We start from the raw sequence: 23447 nt of genomic DNA on the forward strand, positions 1-23447 counted from the left end.
GGGTAAAAGCGGGGTCGCCTTGTTGTCCACAAACCACACTGGGAGATTATTCTCAGCCTCCGTCTATTATCAAAACCGTGCAATGCACCAGTCAAGTTCAACACGATACCAGTAGCGGCTCTCGGTGAAACACTAAAATCCTGCCACACGAACACAGATGCCGAATTCCTCGACTGTCCCGGACAGGTCAATCCTGGAAACATGGCGACCTTTTGCAGAATATAGACCCTCACTTTCATCAAACACACCACACAAGCGTGCCTGCTAAACACACCACACAAGCGTGCCTGCTCTCCACACCACACAACCGTGCCTGCTAAACACACCACACAAGCGTGCCTGCTAAACACACCACACAAGCGTACCTGCTGAACACATCACACAACCGTGCCTGCTAAACACACCACACAAGCGTGCCTGCTCTCCACATCACACAAGCGTGCCTGCTAAACACGCCACACAAGCGTGCCTGCTAGACACACTACACAAGCGTGCCTGCTAAACACACCACACAAGCGTGCCTGCTCTCCACATCACACAAGCGTGCCTGCTAGACACACTACACAAGCGTGCCTGCTATCCACACCACACAAGCGTGCCTGCTAAACACGCCACACAAGCGTGCCTGCTATCCACAGCACACAAGCGTGCCTGCTATCCACACCACACAAGCGTGCCTGCTAGACACACTACACAAGCGTGCCTGCTCTCCACACCACACAAGCGTGCCTGTTAAACACACCACACAAGCGTGCCTGCTCTCCACACCACACAAGCGTGCCTGCTGAACACATCACACAAGCGTGCCTGCTGAACACACCACACAAGCGTACCTGCTATCCACATCACACAAGCGTGCCTGCTAGACACACCACACAAGCGTGCCTGCTAAACACACTACACAAGCGTGCCTGCTAAACACACCACACAAGCGTACCTGCTGAACACATCACACAAGCGTGCCTGCTGAACACATCACACAAGCGTGCCTGCTGAACACACCACACAAGCGTGCCTGCTCTCCACACCACACAAGCGTGCCTGCTCTCCACACCACACAAGCGTGCCTGCTAGACACACCACACAAGCGTGCCTGCTGAACACATAACACAAGCGTGCCTGCTGAACACACCACACATGCGTGCCTGCTCTCCACACCACACAAGCGTGCCTGCTCTCCACACCACACAAGCGTGTCTGCTAAACACACCACACAAGCGTGCCTGCTAAACACACCACACAAGCGTGCCTGCTCTCCACACCACACAAGCGTGTCTGCTGAACACACCACACAAGCGTGCCTGCTCTCCACAGCACACAAGCGTGCCTGATAAACACAGCACACAAGCGTGCCTGCTAAACACACCACACAACCGTGCCTGCGAAATGTGCTAACTGTGCCCCCTATTGATCGTGCATGAGAAGTGGACTGCGATCCTTTTCCCATTAAGTTTTAGTGAAATATATTTTGACAAGAAACATGAAAAACATTAACAATGTTTCTTGCGGTCGTTTTTTTTTAAATTTACAACGCGTTGAGAAATACATATTTTTAAAGACATTTAACAAGAGCAACCAACTAAATAGTGAGCGAGTCTGAGCGCTCAACAGCTGAGTGAGTTCAAGATCGGCATGCTGTGGTCGTTTTCCGCAGTGTTATTCTTGGTGCACTATTGGTGTGTTGACTGGTTCGGACAATGATCCTTTCGGATATCTGGCGCAGCGGTGCAACAGCCCCCGGGGATTCGAGGGAAGAAAAAGCATAAAAATTGCGTCTTTTTAAATCCTTTATATTAAGTTCACTTGCTTGCGTGCTTGCTTACGACCGTGCAAATCTTTCGGTCGTTTTTTAACCCACTTCCCGTTATCCAATCGAGCTGACATTTTCCACACAGACTCGTTGTGCGTGACAATTAATGTTCGTGAAATTTTTTTTTCCAAAATGTTATACTTTTTAGGACAAACAATTATATTTAATTACCAATTGCTTAATGGTGCAATGCAATCATCTGACCCATAGGTGGCAGCCATCTCAAGCCAGAGGACGAGAGGACTCTAGCCGCCACGCATATAAAGGATTTATAGTGAAAAACTTTGTTTTTACGGGTTATACTTGTTTATTCCCCCTTTCCTCGCAAGGGGACGCATTCCTCGCACTCTGATATAAGATCGGCGTTCGACACAAGGCAGTGACATCGATATTTTGAATTCTTTGAGGTGGAATTGAGCCAAATTAAGTGAAAAATAATGCTGGCACTAAAATGCCATCAATTACGCACTCTTCCCGACAAAAGTCGCGCTACTTAGCATCGAGTGACATTTCTGTTGTCAGCACGAGACACGAGCGCATAAAGTAAATTCTCTGAAAATACGAATAAAAAAAATTGTTTTTTATTCATCTGAAAAACCAAAATGTACCAATCTGAAACGCATCTTTAGTTGTAACTAATTTGAACCAATCTTCTCTTCGCTTCAAGCGGACAACACTGCTACCGACCACTGTGATACTCGCCACCCAGTCGTTACTTCCCGCGGGCACGCCCGATCGATTGGCGAGATGAGATGGAGCAAGCTAATCTCAAACCAGACACCCGCAGCCGCCTTCACGTCCCTATCTCCGGCGCGCACGCCGAAAGTCACGCCGTTTCCCACACACGCACCCACACACACCCCCCAGCCAGCCTCGACAAACTCCCAAGTTCACTCACCCACACACCAAGTCAGTCTGCGACACCACCACCACCATCATCAGTAGCAGCAGCCGTAGCCGAGTGTGCCTTCCCACGGGGCTGCTGCTGCTGCTGTTGTTAGCTTGGGTGCCGAGTCAGTTCTGATTAAACCACAGTTTCGCAAACACATTAGTGTGTCCTGGAGTGAGCACACGTGAATGTGACAGAGACCGATGGTTGCTGCTCTAATTTGTAGTAACTGTGGTCGAAGCCAGCGGTTGTTTTGTGGGGGAAACCACTCTGGGGCGTGAGCCACAGACCAAGGAAGTGGTTGTTGCAGTCATGGTCAGGGTTTTACCAATTTCACCCCCAATTTCACAACCTTATAATCAGCCAAAGTATTGGTTCCATGAAAAAAATCCAGAATTGGAGGTTTAGAAAGTACGGTTAGGAACACAGAATTCAGGCTTGGGGTAATTAACGATAGAATAAGGATTGTCTTTATTCTATGGTCCCACAATAGTCTAAATCCAATACTATTCAAGAGTCCGAATCAATGCTAGTGAAGCATCCTAATCCCACACTGTTAAAGTCTTAATCAAATACTACTTGTGAAGAGTATAAAGTCCAAACTACGTACTGTCGTCAAATGTATCAAGGAGATGGAGCGATCACATCAGCGTACATGCAGGAGCGAGGTGGATCGTAGGACCGTGAGAGATTGACCACGGCTGCTGATGATGTTGATGATCTTAACTCCGCCAAAGTCTCCATACTAGTAGTACACTGTGTAAAATCCCACATTAGTCATGATTCTAAATCCAAATCCTATGGCAGTCCCAAGTCGAAATGCGGACCGAGTCCCACGCTGGTCGTTCTCACGTATAGTTAATTAGGTTTGTTTTAATCCTAACGCCTCTGCTCAGCACGACCTCCTCGCAGTCACTAATAAGGCGATCACTCAAACAAGGCTGTCTGTGTAGGTGCGACGCGCTCCGATTAACGAGACGGGGAAGCGAGTGCAAACGTGTTTAATAAAACAAACAGCACCTCTTTGTAAAGCAATGTAAGCCGCTTCATGAAGGAATTAAATGAAACCAACAAGGCAAAGAGTTGTGGAGGGAGAGAGAGGCCAGGGGACGTGAGGGAGGAGGTGTGGGGAGTATTCTCTAATGAATGTACCGCGTGTGATTTAATGAGATTTGTGGGTAATGTGGGAGCACGTTTTGCTGCCACTCTGCGTTTGTAAGCAACGCTGCTGGGAAACATTGCTCCCAAAGGTTCCATGGTTGTGGACCAACGTGTTCCGTTTAACACGGTGGAATCGACCCATGTCTGCGAATTATTGTATGACTCAAAATCCATCACGATATACATTTCGAACAATGTTGCCGTATTGCACTGAATGGGCGCTACGGTGTTTATGGATGACTCGTTTCTATAACACCGGGAAGCTGGGCAGTATATTTAAAATGTCACAGTGCTGATGAGACTCAAACAGGTGAATCCAGCGCAGCATTTACTCCAGGAAGGCAACAGGCCCAGGCAGAGGCTGATGCCTGAATTGATGTTTGGTTGTATGCTTTGTCAGTTTAACACGTATGCTTTCACGACCAATATTATCCATGAGAGAGGTTTTTGGAGTGAGATCGCGTAAATATAAATGTGTCGTTAAACCCGCCACCACCCGACACAGCCAACTAGTAAGGTTTGTCACGTAAACAAAAATTAGTTACAAATCTGGCTGTTGCCTGATGATGCTAGTTGTAATTACTGACGAAACGTCGTACTCGAATTGTTAATGTTGTGGGTTTACTCTCCAACACACCGATGTGTTGTACTAGTAACGATCCCAATGTTTTGTTTATGTGACAAACCTTACTAATTATCTGGTGGCAGGTTCAACGACACATTCATCTTTATGCGATCTAACCCAAAAAAACCCTCTATTACGTATAATTTTTGTGGAGCTGACCATTGCCTACAATATCATCGCAAGGAAGCAAATCGGACACACTCGTTATTCCAGAACCTCTCAAGGCAGTCATTGCCCCTCATTTTCGGAAGACGAAAACAAAATCAACATTTAAAAAAGGCACGCATCAAGACACTCGACCTCATTCACCATTAACGTTGCCTGTTTAACACGTAGGCTTTCGCGACCAATATTATTCATAATCAACGTTTTTGGGTTTAGATCGCGTTATTCATAAATGTGTCGTAACCCTCCACCACCCGACACGGCCAATCAGTAAAAAAGTGTCACGTTGACAAAAGACAAAATAGTTCACTACTTTAGCAAATTGCCCGATGATGCTGGATGTAATTACCAGCGAAACGTCGTACTCAAAAATTGTAAATGTTGTGGATTCACTCTTCAACACACCGGTGGGCTAAAGTAGTGAACTATTTGTCTTTTGTCAACGTGACATTTTTTTGCTGATTGGCCGTGTCGGGTGGTGGAGGGTTATGACACATTTATAAATAACGCGATCTGACCCAAAAACGTTTATTATGATTAACATTTCCCGATGACAGAAACATAAAAAATAAGTATAACCCGTAAAAACAAAGTTTTTCACTCTAAATCCTTTATATGCGTGGCGGCTAGATTCCTCTCGTCCTCTGGCTTGAGATGGCTGCCACCTATGGGTCAGATGATTGTCTGGCAGCATTAAGCAATTGGTAATTAAATATTTTTAGAAAATTCCCTAAACAGTGTAAAAATTTTCACGAAAATTAATTGTCTCGCACAACGAGTCTGTGTGGAAAATGTCAGCTCGATTGGATCACGGGAAGTGGGTTAAAAAACGACCGAAAGATTTGCACGGTCGTAAGCAAGCAAGCAAGCACGCAAGCACGCAAGCAAGCAAGCGAACTTAATATAAGTATAACCCGTAAAAACAAAGTTTTTCACTCTAAATCCTTTATATGCGTGGCGGCTAGAGTCCTCTTGTCCTCTGGCTTGAGATGGCTGCCACCTATGGGTCAGATGATTGTCTGCAGTATTAAACAATTGGTAATTAAATATTTAATTTGTTTTCCCTAAACAGTGTAAAATTTAGGAATTTTTTTTCACGAACATTAATTGTCTCGCACAACGAGTCTGTGTGCAAAATGTCAGCTCGATTGGATCACGGGAAGTGGGTTAAAAAACGACCAAAAGATTTGCACGGTCGTAAGCAAGCAAGCACGCAAGCACGCAAGCAAGCAAGCGAACTTAATATAAAGGATTATTAGAATGTTTTGGAAAATGGTCTTCAAAGCAAGCTCCATTGTATGAAATTCATGACGCCCTGTTTTGGTCGACTGTCGCCAATAAATGATAAATAAATAAAACAGACGAGGGTCTGTTTCGCCACCAAAAATAAAATAGCATTCAAGACTCTCTTGCCCGTGGGGATTCTGGAGTAATACTTTCCAGCAGCGGTTGTTTAAGCAAGAAGACTCGAGACCGGTTGCAGTTCTGTGGGATTTGCGATGTAAGAGCTGAAGTTGAACGGTGGAATGTTCATACAAATATCGCATTGTTGTTGAACACGTCATTGTCTGTATTTAGCATCGACTGAGACCGAGTAAAGAAAATCGACACAAGACGGAACTTAGTTGTTCAAACCCCCATCTGCCAGGTTTTTGAATGTCACCAAACCAGCTACATAGATCAGCGGTAGAACGTTCGTTGCTGTTTCAGAGGTTCATGGTTCGAATCCAGAAGGCCGCCCTGGCATCACTGAGGGCTTATTGACATTGCGAGCCGTTTAGTTTACCACCGAGCCACATGGCCTCGGGTTTCCTATAGGCTGAGTAGGTATCTTTCCTTACATAAATCTGTCACCAGGCTCTCTGTGGGGCCCCCCCCCCTCCTCCCCAGCCCAAGAAACCTCGCACAGACACAAACGGTCCCTCATTGAGCTTAATAGACGAGTAGCGTGCAAATGCGTTGCAAAACAGCAGCAGCAACGCTGCAGTTTTAACATATGAAGCTGCGCAACATATGAAGAGTGCAACACAATTGCATGTGGAAAAATTGCAAAATTCAACTTCACCTTGTAACAAATGCTGCTAGAAAACAACAACAGGACCCCTTGGGATAATGGACCTAAGAATTACATTTCCACAGTAATTAGATTAGAGAACAGACCCAAGCGTGCTGGACCATCCTCCCAGCATGGCTCGTTTTTTATTCCAACGTTTTAACATCCACGCAAACATCCTCCACCACCCCCCACCCCAGCCGAGCCAGAAGGAAGCGTTCGTAAAAAAAGAAATGTAAACACAACGTTTAATGCACGCTTGGGTTCGGTAATGCTTTCCCAATCAATGATTTATTATTTTAGTAAAATTTCCTTAGGCCGATCTAAGCAAAATATGGTGTCGTTTTGGTCAGTGTCGAATGCGCCATCACATGGCTCCAAGGAGAGCACAAGTAAAGGTTTTCAGTTCCATTCATAAAATGAGCAAAGGGGCTCAGTAATACCTTGCTTCCATGGACGGTCAACTCGCAAGTCTCTTGCAGCAATACTTGAGTAAAATGTCAAGACTGTTTTTATGACAAAATTGAATATTAAATTATATGTTCCTGCTGCCTACATTTTTCATTGAAATGTTTCGTGACGTAATTCTACTCTTTTAAGTCGGGAATTCAGAGGCCAGCCAATAAGTCAGGCTGCAGCCCAAAATTGCAAGACTCGAGTCAATAAAATGCACGAAAACTCTGTCAGGGGCCAACACAAGCACTGTCGAGATATGCGACTACATGGAGTATGTGGAAAATGACATGTGTGGTATTGCTGTGGGCTTGATCCTTAAATGCTGCTACGAAAATCCTGGTCAAAGCCATCCTACCCAGTTCATGAACCAAGCCAGCCACGTTTCATTGATCACAGCAACATGGCACAGATGTCTTAGTTTTTGATGATGCAACAGGTGTTCTAGGTTTTACAAATAGAATATCGATAGGCAGATCAAACAGGACTGCAATTATTTAGCAAATTCGAGGTAGCCAACTATCCACGACATCAGTGAGTGGCATCGCTATCATTATCCACTCGTGCTATTTTTAGAATCATCCTTCTAAGTCCAGTAATGCTGCACTTGAATGAAGTTATTTTACTCAGATGGTACTTGCCATATGAATGTGGAATGCCCATGTTCCATCATCATTACTATGTAGAGCCAAGCACCACCAAATGCTCATTCCAAAGCACAAGACCCTTGACCTAAAGAAATCTATATGCGTAACAAATGCTGAAGTCGGCACCAATTTTTAACCAAAATTGATGAATTTTTCTGACCCAAGGGAGAAGCTGGACTCGATCTAAATGCCGAGGGATTTTTCCTTGTATTTGGATTTTGTGTGTTGCGTCTAATAACCGATATCACTCTCGTTGCCTGGGATCTTGTATAATCTAATCCAATACAATCCAATCTAACGGGCACAGACCACAAAACCCTCTCCACAGCACGCAGCCGTTTATAGAAATGGCTTTGCTTGTGGGGTGGGGGACTGCTTCAATTAATCAACCGTGGCCACATTTCACATTATGTTTCGGTTTTAATGCACGAAATGGCGTAACAGAATCCACAACATCCTTCCCTCCATTTGAGAGCTGGTCGGCCTGTTTCCACTTGGCATGTTATTTTTGGGCTGTTGAGAGGTCATTGGGCGACTGTTGCCGAATGGACAAGTGTATTGTTAATGCACCGATGTAATGCGTGCCCTGTTGCTTTTAACCTAAATTGCTCCCATGAACCAAGCTTAACCCCGCCCGTCTCCTGCGTGGCTTTGTTACTTTCACAAGCATGATTACACCTGCTACACAAAGCCGATCGTAGGACGCCCTCTACAGACCACTGAAGCAGTCGCTATGCAAGAGCTTCGTCGCTGACAAGAAAAAAAATTAACCCGTAAAAACAAAGTTTTTCACTATAAATCCTTTATATGCGTAGCGGCTAGAGTCCTCTCGTCATCTGGCTTGAGATGGCTGCCACCATTAAGCAATTGGTAATTAAATATTTAAAAAAATGTCCTAAAAAGTGTAAAGTTATGGAAAAAAAATTCACGAAAATAAATTGTCACGCACGAGTCTGTGTGCAAAATGTCAGCTCGATTGGATCACGAGAAGTGGATTAAAAAACGACCGAAAGATTTGCACGGTCGTAAGCGCGCAAGCAAGCAGGCGAACTTAATATAAAGGATTTAAAAAGGATGTTTTCCCGTCAGTGACCGCGAATGTCCTATATTTTTTTTTCACTTGTCCTGTTGTCTAACATCACTGAAGGATCAACGATTTACAATGGCTATTGAACTCAACCCTTACAATCCAAGAAAAAGTTTGTTTTGTCAGAACACCTAGTTTTGCATTGCCACTGCCGACCGTAATACAACTGAGCAAGGTTTTGTTTTGGGATGACATTCATTGAAAGCCGTTCAAATCAATAACATGGTACAGTATCAATGCCAACAGCCATTTCTTCCAACAGAGCCATAAAGTCGAAGGTTCTTATGAATTAAACCCGCTCTAAAAGGCAACTAGGTTTATTGTATTCACAGTAATTGTATAAACTTGTTTGTATATATTTAAACTCGATTCGAAGCTTTCGTGACTGCAGGAATTACTCTTTGGTTATTTCAAGTCGCATAGAAAGAAATAAAATAATAATAAAATAAGTTTCGATTGCAACACTATCAAACACAACTTAATGCAACCAGGCTATGCGTTGTGTTAACCGTGTTGCATTGCATTACACTAAATTTTACTAAATTTATTGTAAAACTTCCCATTTCACTATACATTTTTCCTTTCTGGTCTGTTTCACACTTAACTTCTAATTTAGCAATCTTTGGAAGAACGTAATCAACCAGGCTATGCGTTATGTTAACCGACTGTTGCATTTCATTACACTTCCGAATTTTACTATATTTTCTTTCTCAAACTTCCGATTTTCTTGCTCTAAACATTGCCGTGCTGGTTTGTTTATAGTCCATTGTCTCTCCTCTGGCCACGAAGATCCAGAATTCCACAACTCTCATTGTCCTCTGCCCCAACCCCGCCCCCCCTATTTAAGGCCTCGACAGTGGCACCGTCTGTTTATCATTCTTTGGAGCGTGGTCAACCAAGTGGAGTGTTGGCCGGCTCTGTTGTTGCATTGTTTGAGTTTTTTCTCATTCATTCTTACCCTTTGGTTGCTTGTTGCAATCGAAACGTCATATTCTATTTGATTTTCGACGTGACTTTACCAAAATGTATATATTTTAGTAATTCACAGCACAAACCATCAGTGAATATTGAGGCTCATCCAGAAGCTACTTCAGTCCTTCCAGCACAAAGCATTAAAAAGCACTGCACCACACCAACTTAATCGAAATTAATGCCAGTCATTTTTATTTAAAACTTTTGGCTACAACATGGATACAAAACGTAAAAGATAAATTAGCCTGGATGGAGTCCAGCTTTCACGAGTCTTCATGTTAATACATCACCCACAACATGTGGACACAGGACGTCACCGCTAATAGGCACCTTTCAGAAACTGAGATTTGCACTGAACGTTTAGCTTTGCCGCAACAAAGCGGTAACAGCAGCAACTGATAAGGACGTGTTGACTCGAAAATACCCTCAGCCAACTAGCATCCTGATGAAACATGCAAAAGTGGAACATACATGACAGCTTTGTTAGGATAACCTCAGATTGTGCAAGCCCAACAGAGGACATGCACAACATTATCATCATTGCCACCAGCCTCCACATATTTAGACTTTGCCTTATTTTAAAACACTCGTGCTGGTGAAGTGATAACGCCAACAATTTCGCCTTTATTAAGGATTATAAATACACCACAGGCCTGCGATCCGACTTTGCAACCACTGTGCCCTCAGGCTGTTAACATGACAACTCAATATTAGTTCATTGTTCATCTTCACAGATGTTGTACACAGACTGGACTCCAGCACCCAGGCACATCTGCAAACGATTTTTCAAGTGCTGAGAAAAGACAACTGCCTCACCTTGTGCACATAGCAGCTCAGGACACCGCGCACTACAGTATACGTGTTGTAGTGAACATCTGCACTTGATCGCAGCACGTTTGAAAAAGTGCTCGATGGAAAGTTGTGCATGTGTGTGCACGAGTCTAGTTACCGCACAGATGATCCGCATTAGCAACAAGCTGGGACACCACTCTATAATCCCATCGCATCAGCAGCACAGACCTCTCTTCACGCAACGAATACTCGCGCTCAGTAGAGCGACCGTATGAACTCGGTGGGAAGAATTTCTTGGCAAACCAGCATGGGTCAAAGTGCCAGCTTCTTTGCTTGCAAATAAATGGAAAGCTCAGTTCGCTTGCCGGCCGCTCATACATGTGACCTCCAATGCTGTTGATGAGCGTCTCACACACACACGATATCTGCAAACATCATTAACACATTTCACCACGCCAGAAAAAAACCATGGGCACTTATTAAAAAAAAACTTCAGAAGACCAACGGATCTCTGGACGAACCCGTTTCGGATTGAATAACCCTCATGCAGTTAATTGCCAAACACTTTCACCACAGCTGCCAAACGCAGCTACGTTTCACCCCATATCTTTGCCATCCAGGTATCTGTATCTCCGAACAAACACAATTTTGTTATTATTACAAAAAATATGCTTTGCATTTTTTGCTGCTCGGTTGCATGGAGCTGATTGTTTTGCGTCAACGCAGAATAGCAACACAGCCCGACATCAACCAACCACTCAAATCGGAATAATGAAAACTCTCATTCAGTCTGCGCTGCAGGAAAATAACGGAATCGACCGAGTTCATCCGTTGAAATAAAAATACATAGCATGGACTGAGCAACTTATGGTAGCCTTTAAAAAAAGTGGGGGGGGGGGGGGGGAGGGGTAAAATGCTTCAGCCTCCATGCCTGTTCAAGAACTAAACTTTTGGCCTAAAAAGACAAGATGATAACAGCAAAAATAAAATCAGGGTGCTCCTAAGAAAACCAGCCTCCGCTTCTGCATCCACCTCGACAAGCAAGCCGCAGGCACGGAAATCACCTCCCGCGTTTCTCCTGCACCGCAGCGCTCAATCTCACGACTGCACCGTGTCGTTAGCGCGGGTGCAGGCGGGAGTGCCGTGGCCCAGGGTTAGGCGGTCAAATCGCTTTGGCCCGCCCCTCTTGCCCACGTGCGCCTCCCCGCTTGCCCTCCTCCCTCGGAAGCTCAAGCGGCGGCTTTAGAAGTCTGCGTCCAGCGTGAACTGGTGGTCGACCTTAGACATGACGCCCATTTTCTGGTACTCGGCCACTTTCTTCTCGAAGAAGTTGGTCTTCCCCTCCAGCGAAATATTTTCCATGAAGTCGAAGGGGTTCTCCGCACGGTACACCTATCGGAAAATGCGAGGAACGATAGTTAATACGAGTGCGCTCTCGTTATTATGTGCACGTGCTAAGTTTTACTGCCACATGAACGAAGCGGGATAAACCTCAACTATCCACATTCAACTGCTCAACGTTTAACAATTACAGGTTAACAGTACAATAGCAACTTCTTGTTTCTTTCGGTAAAGTCACGTAGAAGGGAAGTAATAAAATAATAAAAATAAAACATAATAAAACAATTCTCACGACGTTTCGGCTACAACGCAAGCAGCCGTCTTCAGGTGAAGAATGAGACACTACCAAACTAGGAGCTTATATATAAGCTGCATTGGGGGTTGAAGAGCGCCTTAACAAAAAGAATGTGCATGTGAAGAGGGATTTAGCATATTCATGGAAAATGCGTAGGCGTTGGGCGGGGGGGTGTCAAAGTCATATTATGCCCATGCATTATGCAGGATCAGCAGCAACCAAGGGGGGTGCAGGGATTAGCAGTAACAAAGGAAAGGAATGTTAATGATATGTAGCTGCAGTTACTCAACAACCACGTAGAAAACTAAAGTATAAACTACATAAAAAACTAAAGTATAAACTGCATCGCACCATCAGTATACTTACTATACTCTATAATAAGCTGAGTTACTAACAGCAAGTAATACATTACAATTTTACCTCGTAAAAATTCTATAATATGCTTCCATCTAAACCTTATTCTCTTACATCACACGAGCATATACCGTACTATATACTGCCATAGATAAACCCAACATTAAATTATATACTGTATTGCTGTAAACCAACCTATATCTTATACATTTAATATCACACTATGTATTATTCTACACACCCTAATGTGTATCGAAATGGTTTATTACGTCCTTCCAATGATTGCTGAGCCAGAATCCATCTTCTCGGTTAAAGTTGTCTCTGTGTTTGTATATGTGGATCGCCTCATGAACGAATCTCTCATGATAGCCAGATGGCTTGCAGAGAACCTCTGTCTTGGAGAAGTCAATATCATGTGAGCCCACTGAGTTGTAACAGTGATCTGCCACGGCTGAGGTGTTAGTCCTACCGTGTTTCAGGTCAGCTTTATGTTCACGGATGCGGTCCGAGACATGTCGTTTGGTTTCCCCAATGTAACTGCTACCACAGAGGCAACTTAGTTTGTAGACGCCAGGGTACTGTATGTCTGGAACCACATCTTTTACAGACGGTACCAGATCACGGATTTTATGTACTGTGTTGAATCGGACCTGGATCTTGTGTTTAATCAGGATTTTGGAGATCTTTTTTGTGACCCCAGCAATGTAGGGTAAGGTGCGTAGGCGTTGCTGGGGTCACAAAAAAGATCTCCAAAATCCTGATTAAACACAAGATCCAGGTCCGATTCAACACAGTACATAAAATCCGTGATCTGGTACCGTCTGTAAAAGATGTGGTTCCAGACATACAGTACCCTGGCGTCTACAAACTAAGTTTCCTCTGTGGTAGCAGTTACATTGGGGAAACCAAACGACATGTCTCGGACCGCATCCGTGAACATAAAGCTGACCTGAAACACGGTAGGACTAACACCTCAGCCGTGGCAGATCACTGTTACAACTCAGTGGGCTCACATGATATTGACTTCTCCAAGACAGAGGTTCTCTGCAAGCCATCTGGCTATCATGAGAGATTCGTTCATGAGGCGATCCACATATACAAACACAGAGACAACTTTAACCGAGAAGATGGATTCTGGCTCAGCAATCATTGGAAGGACGTAATAAACCATTTCGATACACATTAGGGTGTGTAGAATAATACATAGTGTGATATTAAATGTATAAGATATAGGTTGGTTTACAGCAATACAGTATATAATTTAATGTTGGGTTTATCTATGGCAGTATATAGTACGGTATATGCTCGTGTGATGTAAGAGAATAAGGTTTAGATGGAAGCATATTATAGAATTTTTACGAGGTAAAATTGTAATGTATTACTTGCTGTTAGTAACTCAGCTTATTATAGAGTATAGTAAGTATACTGATGGTGCGATGCAGTTTATACTTTAGTTTTTTATGTAGTTTATACTTTAGTTTTCTACGTGGTTGTTGAGTAACTGCAGCTACATATCATTAACATTCCTTTCCTTTGTTACTGCTAATCCCTGCACCCCCCTTGGTTGCTGCTGATCCTGCATAATGCATGGGCATAATATGACTTTGACACCCCCCCGCCCAACGCCTACGCATTTTCCATGAATATGCTAAATCCCTCTTCACATGCACATTCTTTTTGTTAAGGCGCTCTTCAACCCCCAATGCAGCTTATATATAAGCTCCTAGTTTGGTAGTGTCTCATTCTTCACCTGAAGACGGCTGCTTGCGTTGTAGCCGAAACGTCGTGAGAATTGTTTTATTATGTTTTATTTTTATTATTTTATTACTTCCCTTCTACGTGACTTTACCGAAAGAAACAAGAAGATGAATCCCTGCAGTCACGAAAGCTTTAAATCGAAAAGTACAATAGCAAGTTAAGTTACACACTTTTTTAAGATAAAATAATCAAGTCACAATTTGTATTTGAAAATTATAAATAATTTTGGGGAACGAAAGGCACTTAGTGTTGCGCTGAGCTTTGATCAGTTACACCCTTGGTGTTCGTAACGCGTATGCATGAAAATCGATTATAATAACCCTTTCAACTATTCACAAATTTGGTAATCTGCGTACCATTCACATAGGGGCTCCCCAGTATCAGTTTGCCTGTACACAAGGCCATTAGCTTCCACAGCTACATAACATAGTCTCACTGGACCAAAATTTAAGGGTAGCAGTTTCCAACCGTTCAACCTGTGAATCACCGTTAACCCTCAAAATTCAATGATTTAATATTTTTTTATTAACTCTTAATTGTAGCATTTGCAAGTTCCGTGCACCACTTTCCATGGCCCTGTGGATCCACCAGTGGCCCACAAGTTGGAAACACCAGCGAGAAGAAACAAAATAAAAATGTGTTGGCCAACCCTTAAACCTCAGAAGAATACAAATGTGATATTGTGGAGTTCACACACTACATCCAGCAACCCAACTCCCTATCCTTTGCTCACCTTGGCACAGCCGAGTTCTCCAAGCAGCCTGTCGGCCACAAACTCGATGTACTGCTTCATGAGGTCACAGTTCATGCCGATAAGGTTGACGGGCAGCGCGTCAGTCAGAAACTCCTGCTCAATGATCACGGCGTCCATCACGATCTGCTGTACACGCGACTCCTCGGGCTTGTGCACCAGGTGGCGGAACATGAGGCACGCAAAGTCGCAGTGCAGACCCTGATGCACGGAAGACGAGGAAAGAACGGGCAAGAGGGAGGACAAGACGAGACAGACATGGAGACCACAGGCAATGATTACCAACCAGCTAAGTCAGATTTGCATACCAAGCTCCTGCCAAATCAATGGATTGCACAAAAAATTTCAGTTCTCTTTCATTCAAATAAATATTTTTTGTCTTGTCTGTACCGTCTCATTCTGTCTAGTCCACTGTTTGGCTTATATGTACTGAAAGCAATTTAAATTATACACAATATTGAAATAATGCATATTAAGTGCTGTAATGCACGCTCGTTTTTGTCTCATTGCCACAGTTACGAGTTTTCTATATTTAATTATGTGCCATCTTGTCAAGTCTTGTTCGTACTGTTGCACTTGTAGTCTTGTCATTGATTCAATTAAACCCAAGTTAAATCTGAACCGTGTGTAATATTACGTAAAAACTAAGTTATGAACGGATGTATACAAAACGATCAAGAACACCCATAAAGCCTTAACAGACTGTCGGAGCAAGTGCTGTTAGCGAGCACTTACTAACGGCCGGCACATGAGGCGGGTGGCCAGCACCACGCCCGGCCGCCTTTTATGTCTCCCTAGTGGCGATGTTAACACTGCACCAGGTACTAATTGAGGCCAAGTCGACATAGGGGAGGCCCAGTACCGGTTTAGATAATATAATCACGGATGTTGGCCGTGAGTGGGAATCGAACTCGGCCACCGTGTTCTTAGGACAGCGTGCAAACCGTTACACCATTGCTCCCCATATATACACAACACAGAGCAGTGACAAATAACACCGATTTAAAAATGAATATTAGCACCACACAAATACCGAGGAGCATTGTGCTTCCTCGGTGTTAGTGAGGGTGTCTGAATGTAAAGTACTTCACCACTATTACTTAAACACAGCTATCGAGACGGGACGTTATACAGAACACAGTTGATCTTGCTTGCACTTTAAGGTCTTCAGCTCATATGCAAATAAGGTGCGAGGGATTGTGCTTTGGCAGAGGTGCTCTGATCATGTCAGCACATACAGGCACAGACCCACGCATTTACCCACACGCAAAGGAGGTGCTCACCTCGTCACGGCTAATGAGCTCATTGGAGAATGTGAGGCCGGGCATGAGACCACGCTTCTTCAGCCAGAAGATGGAGGCAAACGACCCCGAAAAGAAGATGCCCTCGACAGCAGCAAAGGCCAGAACGCGTTCACCTGCACAGTACACATGGCACAATAAATGGTACGAGCTCCCACATCCATTCTAAACAGGGTCTCCCTCTCAAAAGAGAATTTATGTGCAAGGGCCCTCTGCTGGTTGAAGAGATTGCTCAATAACGGAGCTCTGAAAAGGAAGATGCACCTTAATTGTGCGTGGTGTGAATCTTCTACTAATGTGGTCACATACACACAAACCCACTGGATTATAATAACCTAGAGTGGGATAAGAATCAATTTAAGAGATCTCGGATCCAATTGTGAAATTCCAGCTCATTCGTGTTACGACAAGACACAGAGCAGCATAATTTGGAAATAATTGTAGGGATAAAAGGATGTGGATATAGGTAAATTGGGAGTCTGATGGGGGTATGGGTGAGGAGTTCACATTTGAGGAGTGCACGGGTCATACCGAAGGTGGCGTTACTGTCGGAGATCCAGCGGAGCGCCCAGTCTGCCTTCCTCTTGACGCACGGCAGAGTCTCGATGGCGTTGAAGAGAAACTCCCTACCCAGGCAAGACAACAACTAAATCAGCACATGCACCACACAATACACACACTGATATCCAGTTCTTGGGAAGGGAGTGTTTCAGTAAGTCGAATGTGCCGAAGTTTCTTTACTCCCGCATGAGTGATAGCTTTCTCCAGGTTACCTGGTTTTCTGCTGCATGCTAAATGCTCAGCGAAAAGGAACCAACAAAAAAATAAAATAAAGAACCTGCTTAAAAGTCTCGATACTCCAAGATTTTTCTGGATAATTTACATGGTTTTTTCACGAGGCATATGTTAATGCTGGTGGTCGCAATGAAGAGGAGGGCTGTGTTGATGAAAGTTTCGCAGAGCGTTCCTCTACCTCTGGGTAGGGTCCTTGATGTACGTGTCGATGAGAAGGCTGTACATCTCCGAGTGGATGTTCTCCATTGCGATTTGGAAGCCATAGAAGCATCGTGCCTCTGTGATCTGCACTTCCTGGCTGAAGCGCTCCACCTGGTGCCAAACAGCAAGGCAAGGAAAAATACAAAACAGCTATGTTTTTATGCACCGGATTTTTGGTTGACACATCTCGTACAACAATCTTTTTGAGCAAGAGTTTTTTGGCAGGCAAAAAGTCGAATCACCGACTGACCAGATTCTCATTGACGATGCCGTCGCTGGCAGCAAAAAACGCGAGGACGTGGGAGATGAAGTGTTGCTCCTCTGGCTTCAGCTGCTCCCAGTGCTGCTGATCTTTGGACAGGTCCACCTGAAGGCAATAGGAGGATGAGAGAGTGTGAGCTGGAGTAACCAACACAAAAAAGACCTTGGCAAGCTGAATCACACAGACCAGCCACATTTGGTGAAATACATGCTGCGGAAAATAAGCATTTTCAGCAAAGGTCACCGATATTAACATTGTATTCTGCTTTCATCTGCAATTCAGTAAGTTGGGCAACTTAAAAAGACATTGGTAACAGATTCAATTAAATCACAGGCTCTTAGTGCCATCAAGAAGAATGTTCTGAATGTTTTGGCAGAATAGTCCTCTGCATAGAATATTGAGTTTACAGTGGGGAATCTTAAATACATTGGAATGGATGGGTGAGTTGAGTTGATGCTGTTGTTCGAACTAACAGAGTATTATTAGGTGTGGTGTGACTGGGTTGGCGATACCAGTGTTATTCAAGTACAATAAGTCTGCGGAGTTTTAATTCTTAGGAACCATGTGTAAAACTAAACGGCAACTTTCTAACTTTAAACATGGCCCATACTTTCAAGCACTCAGTGAGCCATGAACCTGGCAACAGACTAGCCCAAGTCCTCAGATTTTTAAAGAAATTATAGCCTGAACCCGTAAACTAATGTGTATATGTTGAACTCAAATTATGCATTAATTGTATGATTAATTGAATGTTGGCTGAAAGCATATTCCACCAACATTTGGAAAAACAAGCCAAACTTTCATTCCATCATGACTAGTCTTACATTACACATTTAACGCAAAAAACAATTCTGCCAACGAACGACCTGGGCCCAACCAAGGGACACCATACCTCCTCAGCTGTCCAGAAGGAAGCCTCTGCCTTCTTGTACATCTGCCAGATGTCTGGGTACTCGATGGGGAAGATCACAAAGCGGCGAGGGTTGTCCCTCAGCAGAGGTTCCTCCTGGGCACGGGGGTCACGCAACCGTACAACGCCGGCCTGAGGGGGCACACACACGCACACCTTCACCGACGTGCACCAACCACACATTTCACAAAGCACCATCCACATGAAGATGCTCCAAATAGAATTAACAGTTGGTGAAAGTGCCGTTAAAGAGCGCTTCTTAAAGCCGGCACGGATACGAGGAGATGGTGGCTAGTACAACTTCCAGCCACACGGTACTATTTATCCACTGCACCAGGTCATCATTTAAGGTTCTACCTATAGACTGGTTCAGATAGGTCACCGTGAGTGGGAATCGAACTCGCACGGCTAGATCCATAGCACAGTGCGCCAAGCACCACGAATCAAAACACATACCTTCACCAACATCCACCATACCTTCTTCAACATGGACGCACGAATTACACAACCTTCACTAGCAAGCATGTAGGCCAATAGCCAATACATTTAAACCATCATGCAGACAAAACCACACTTGAAATACAATACAAACAATTGTTCGCAAACATTTAAAAGACCAAACCTGACTCCTCAGCTTGCTCAAAGTTGTATAATTATCTAGAGTAACTACCCCTCCCCTCACACACGTTGTGTCCACTCTTTATAAAAAATCGAGATGCCACCAACCACCAAGTTGAGCCTTTTCACGCTTAAAAAAAAATCTTCGATATTTTGTTTAAATCAGACACCACATGCACCTGATCTATAGTAAAACGTAGCATGCGTTGTCTACTTAAACAAGGACACATGATCGGCTATATTCATTTAAACAAGCGCTCTTTTGTAATGCAGTCCTGCGCGTTCTTGGTAATAATCATCAGGCGTGTGCGCTCTGTAACTCGACTTGTTCTTACAACGGAGATTGGTAGACATGTAGATTCGGACCTACCATCAGCACCACCTGCTCAACATCTACACAAGCTTCTGTGCGCCCCCACACACAAACACCATCTCATTCCATGTCCCCTACTGTATGCGCCACACGTGTGGTTTATAAATAAATCCGTATGCTAACGTAAATGCACTGTACGGTTCCAAAACTTGAGCAATGTGGCCACAAGGTGGCGCCCTCGCCTCACTAAACGCACCGTTTGCGCAACGCCAAACTTCGCTCCTTTATGTAACTACAGCCAATGACCAAGGGAGAGAGCCTAAATGTCTCAAAGCATTGCCAGCATTACGCTACGGCGAGCGATAGGTTTTGTCATCAAATATTTAGACGCGTCACACGTTTGTGTGCGTCAAAGGTTAACCCCTGTACTTGAGACGACCGTTCATGAGGGTTCCGATTTAAACGATCCGCGCAAACACCAGTCACAAAAAAACATTAGAATTTTTCAACGAGGTTCAACTCAATACTAACCCGACGCCTACCGCCAATGTTGCTATAATGAAGGGCGGGTAAATTATACATCACGAATAGAGGGAACACAGAGGGGAGGGCCTGAAGACGGCTGATGCCCGTCAACAGGCCAAGCAGCTGGCCGAGCGATACGAAACAGGTCTCTTTTGTTCGCCTTGAGACTTGGAGACCCGCCCTCCCACACCACTAACCCCACCCCCTCCAATCACCTCGGTCGTTTTCTCTCCAGCCTTTGTATCATCCTGGACGGCGACGGGAAGGTTCTGCGAGACAAACCAACAAAAGGGATGTGCTCAACACAACCCGCATCTCCATTGCAGCACGAGGCGGGGGTGGTGATTAAACCCAGCTCTTAATACATTCCAGCCACTCAATCCACCACCAATGGATCAAGTCTTCCCCACTCCATTTAAAAGTATGTTTTTTTTAACCATACTTCACCACACTGGTTAATGGGGGTTTATAAAACGAGGACAAGCCTGGTTGCGAATCAAACGCATGTCGCTGTATTCACAGCACAGTGCGCTGTCAACTACCATGCTACTACTTATTTATTTTAAATAGATGGCTCACACAGCAGCTCGTATTTTTCTTGCAAGAAACCAGCTTTCAATGGGTCTCTAATGTGGGGAATAAAAAAAATCGTCTGGCAGGTAAACATGGAACGTACAATAAAACTTGTATGTAGGATCACGCGATAATGCTCTTGTCATAATCACGTAACGAGGCAAACCCATTGTTTTGGAACTGCTTATTACAGAGCATGCCGGGGACGGGCGATGGAAGATGTGGAAACTGCAGAGTAACGTACCCAAAACAAACCCCAGAATCTGAAGCATGTTTAACTAGCAAATGTGCAATGTACAGTTATTGTATACCTAGTACCAATGACTCTAAATGCACCCAATCCTGTCATGTCGAAGAAGCCAAGCAGACCAAGCCTGGCGAGTTCCTTAATGGGTGACCATCAAGACTTGTGAGCTGCCCTGGTGGATTTTGTCTAAATATAATCATGAATCCCTTGCTAAATTCTAGAGACTGCATAGCTTTCATGTGCAATTACACAACACCAATTCTGTTCAAAGCATTTAAAATTACATTTATTCCTGCTCAAAACACAGTTGTATCAAACGTGTGCGCTAAACTGGTTTAGCGGTGACCGAAACGTGAATTCAAACTCTGGGCTATCAGCCGTGTCAGATCAACAGCTCTCTCCTGGCAATAAAACCCAAACGATATATTGCACCAGTTTTTTTACGCCAGTGTAAAACAACCAGCTTTTCTGGAGGTAGGTTGTAAGCCATACGTTCGCATTTGGGAAATAATTGTATCTATAAATACAAAAATCCGCCCAAGGCTTCATTACTGTGGAGTTTGTGTGTGTTGTGTGTGCAAGAAGGCCGTGTCCCCGACGTGGGGAGCAGTAGTGTAGCAGTTAGCGCTACGATGCGCTATGAACCCAGCCACCCGAGTTAGATTCCCGCTCACGGCCAACACCAGTGACGATTATCTGAACCGGTCCTGGGCTTCCCCTGGGTCGACTCGGCCTCAAATGAGTACCCAGAGCAGTGTGTAAACGTCGCCAATGGGGAGACAAAGGCGGTCGGGCGTGGTGCTGGCCACCCACCCCCTCGTGTACCGTTTCGACCTTCATAGGTGCTCGCTAACAGCACTTGCCCCTACAGTCTGTTAAGGCTATACGGGGGATCTTTGTCTGTGTGTGTGCGTGAAGGCCGTGTCCCCGACGTGGCCACGGTGAGGCCTTGCCGGGCCCCACGCCCGTAGAGAGGCCCTCACCCGCTCCTGACTGTCGCACAGAATCCTCCGTGCGGCCCGCGATGCCAGCGCCTTGGAGTTGGGGCTCCGCATCTGCTGGGGTCGAGGATCAAAGGAGATGGGGGACACAGACGCACGGGGACACGGGGAAGAGACATGACAAGAGAGAGAATAAGGAGAAAGAGACATGAGATGAGGGGAGAGATAAACACGGAGTGACAAGTAAATTAGTGATTACAAAAAGTACTTCGATATACCATTTAATCTTTATTTGAAGCTTTCGTGACTGCAGGAATCCATACGCTTTGGTTCTTTCGGTAAAGTCACGTAGGTAGAAAATAAAATAGATCACGTTTCGATTGCAACACAAGCAATCTTCGTCTGATGATTGCTTGTGTTGAAATCATCACGTCGTAATTTATTTTATTTCTACCTACGTGACTTTACCGAAAGAACCAAATAGTATAAACAATTTAATTGAACCTATTGACGTACCTAGCCCAATTCGTCTAAAATAACTCGCATCCATCAAATAACACCCATCTCTAAAGCAAACGTGTAACGTTTCGGGCAATGGACCTTCGCGCAGTGTTGAGTGTTTTGTTTATTCGTGTACCGCTACCAACACAACATTGTTACCAGATGAGATAATAGCAATCTGTACACTAAAGTTGCATCCGACATCTCCACAGCAACCACAAAAGTTTATCAATAAAGCACTGCACGCTTATAAATTAAACATACATTATATGGCAGGCTCCGGAGCACCAGACATGTTAATTATAAATAATTTGTATATACGCCAACAATTAGCTACATGATTATTATCGATCTGGTCACTCATTACAAGCCAATGCATTGTCACCAAACACACAAAGGGCAGCGATTAAACCACACACAAAAAAGCCACAAAAACCAGATTACCACACGAACATAGATGCATTTCCCCTCACAAGTGACATTAATTGTATGCGTTGTCAAATTAAACCAAACATCGATTGCTTAATCTTCAACTCGTCCTTCGCGTCTCCCGCCAAACACGAACCGTCGCGCCCTTTTCACGAGGGGTGGTCGCTTTCTTGACCGGAGAAACCGCGTTCTCCTTGTTGGCAGCGAACACCGTTGAGGCAGACATAGTTTATGCGTCGTACGACTGGTAAAAACTTGTTAACTTTAAGCTTTTAAGAGGTTCGTTATCGTTAAGTGACGAGACTTGAGTCGGCGCCTTCAGCTGCAGGGTCCCGCGCTTTGCGTTTCCCGCGCGGAGGTGACGTCATTTATACTCGGCGTGACGTCAGAGAGGGCGTGGCCAGGAGCGTGGTCATGACGTCACCACGCCGGAGTCACGTGGACCGTACCACTTTACAGCGCGGGGAGAACTGTTCGCTGTTAATTGCCAAATGGCTAATTTTATGCGAATAAAATTAACATAATCACTTATATTAGTAGTTAGTATCATTTAAATTTAGGAATAAATACCTATTAAGGCTTGTCCCCTTGTAATGAACGTTTCTTATTGTATTAATATTTTACGAGCACCCCTGGCGGTGGTAGTGTTAGAGCCCACGTTGGGGGCGGTTGTGTAAT

At 44.4% G+C, this 23447-nt stretch overlaps 1 protein-coding gene across 3 annotated transcripts; it reads right to left on the reverse strand.

The window, feature by feature from the left end:
• Positions 1-10031: 10031 nt before the first annotated feature.
• On the reverse strand, positions 10032-23124 carry LOC133352951 (ribonucleoside-diphosphate reductase subunit M2-like). 3 transcript variants are annotated; one of them, XM_061568966.1, is made up of 10 exons: positions 22906-23124; positions 21882-21953; positions 20294-20347; positions 18605-18754; positions 17701-17817; positions 17428-17561; positions 16986-17080; positions 16437-16570; positions 15136-15354; positions 10032-12046 (listed from the first exon to the last, which is right to left on the reverse strand). In XM_061568966.1, the coding sequence occupies exons 1-10, from the start codon at positions 22993-22995 to the stop codon at positions 11897-11899; spliced, it is 1215 nt and encodes a 404-aa protein (XP_061424950.1). In that variant the 5' UTR covers positions 22996-23124; the 3' UTR covers positions 10032-11896. The 3 variants fall into 3 exon arrangements, with proteins under 3 accessions (XP_061424950.1, XP_061424951.1, XP_061424952.1); XM_061568967.1 differs by lacking the exons at positions 20294-20347; positions 21882-21953; positions 22906-23124 and adding an exon at positions 20085-20248; XM_061568968.1 differs by lacking the exons at positions 20294-20347; positions 21882-21953; positions 22906-23124 and adding an exon at positions 19611-19970.
• Between the last annotated feature and the right edge of the window lie 323 nt (positions 23125-23447).

Source organism: Lethenteron reissneri, chromosome 42 (assembly GCF_015708825.2).
Source record: "Lethenteron reissneri isolate LAM-NWPU_2019-01 chromosome 42, ASM1570882v1, whole genome shotgun sequence".
Taxonomy (NCBI): domain Eukaryota; kingdom Metazoa; phylum Chordata; class Hyperoartia; order Petromyzontiformes; family Petromyzontidae; genus Lethenteron; species Lethenteron reissneri.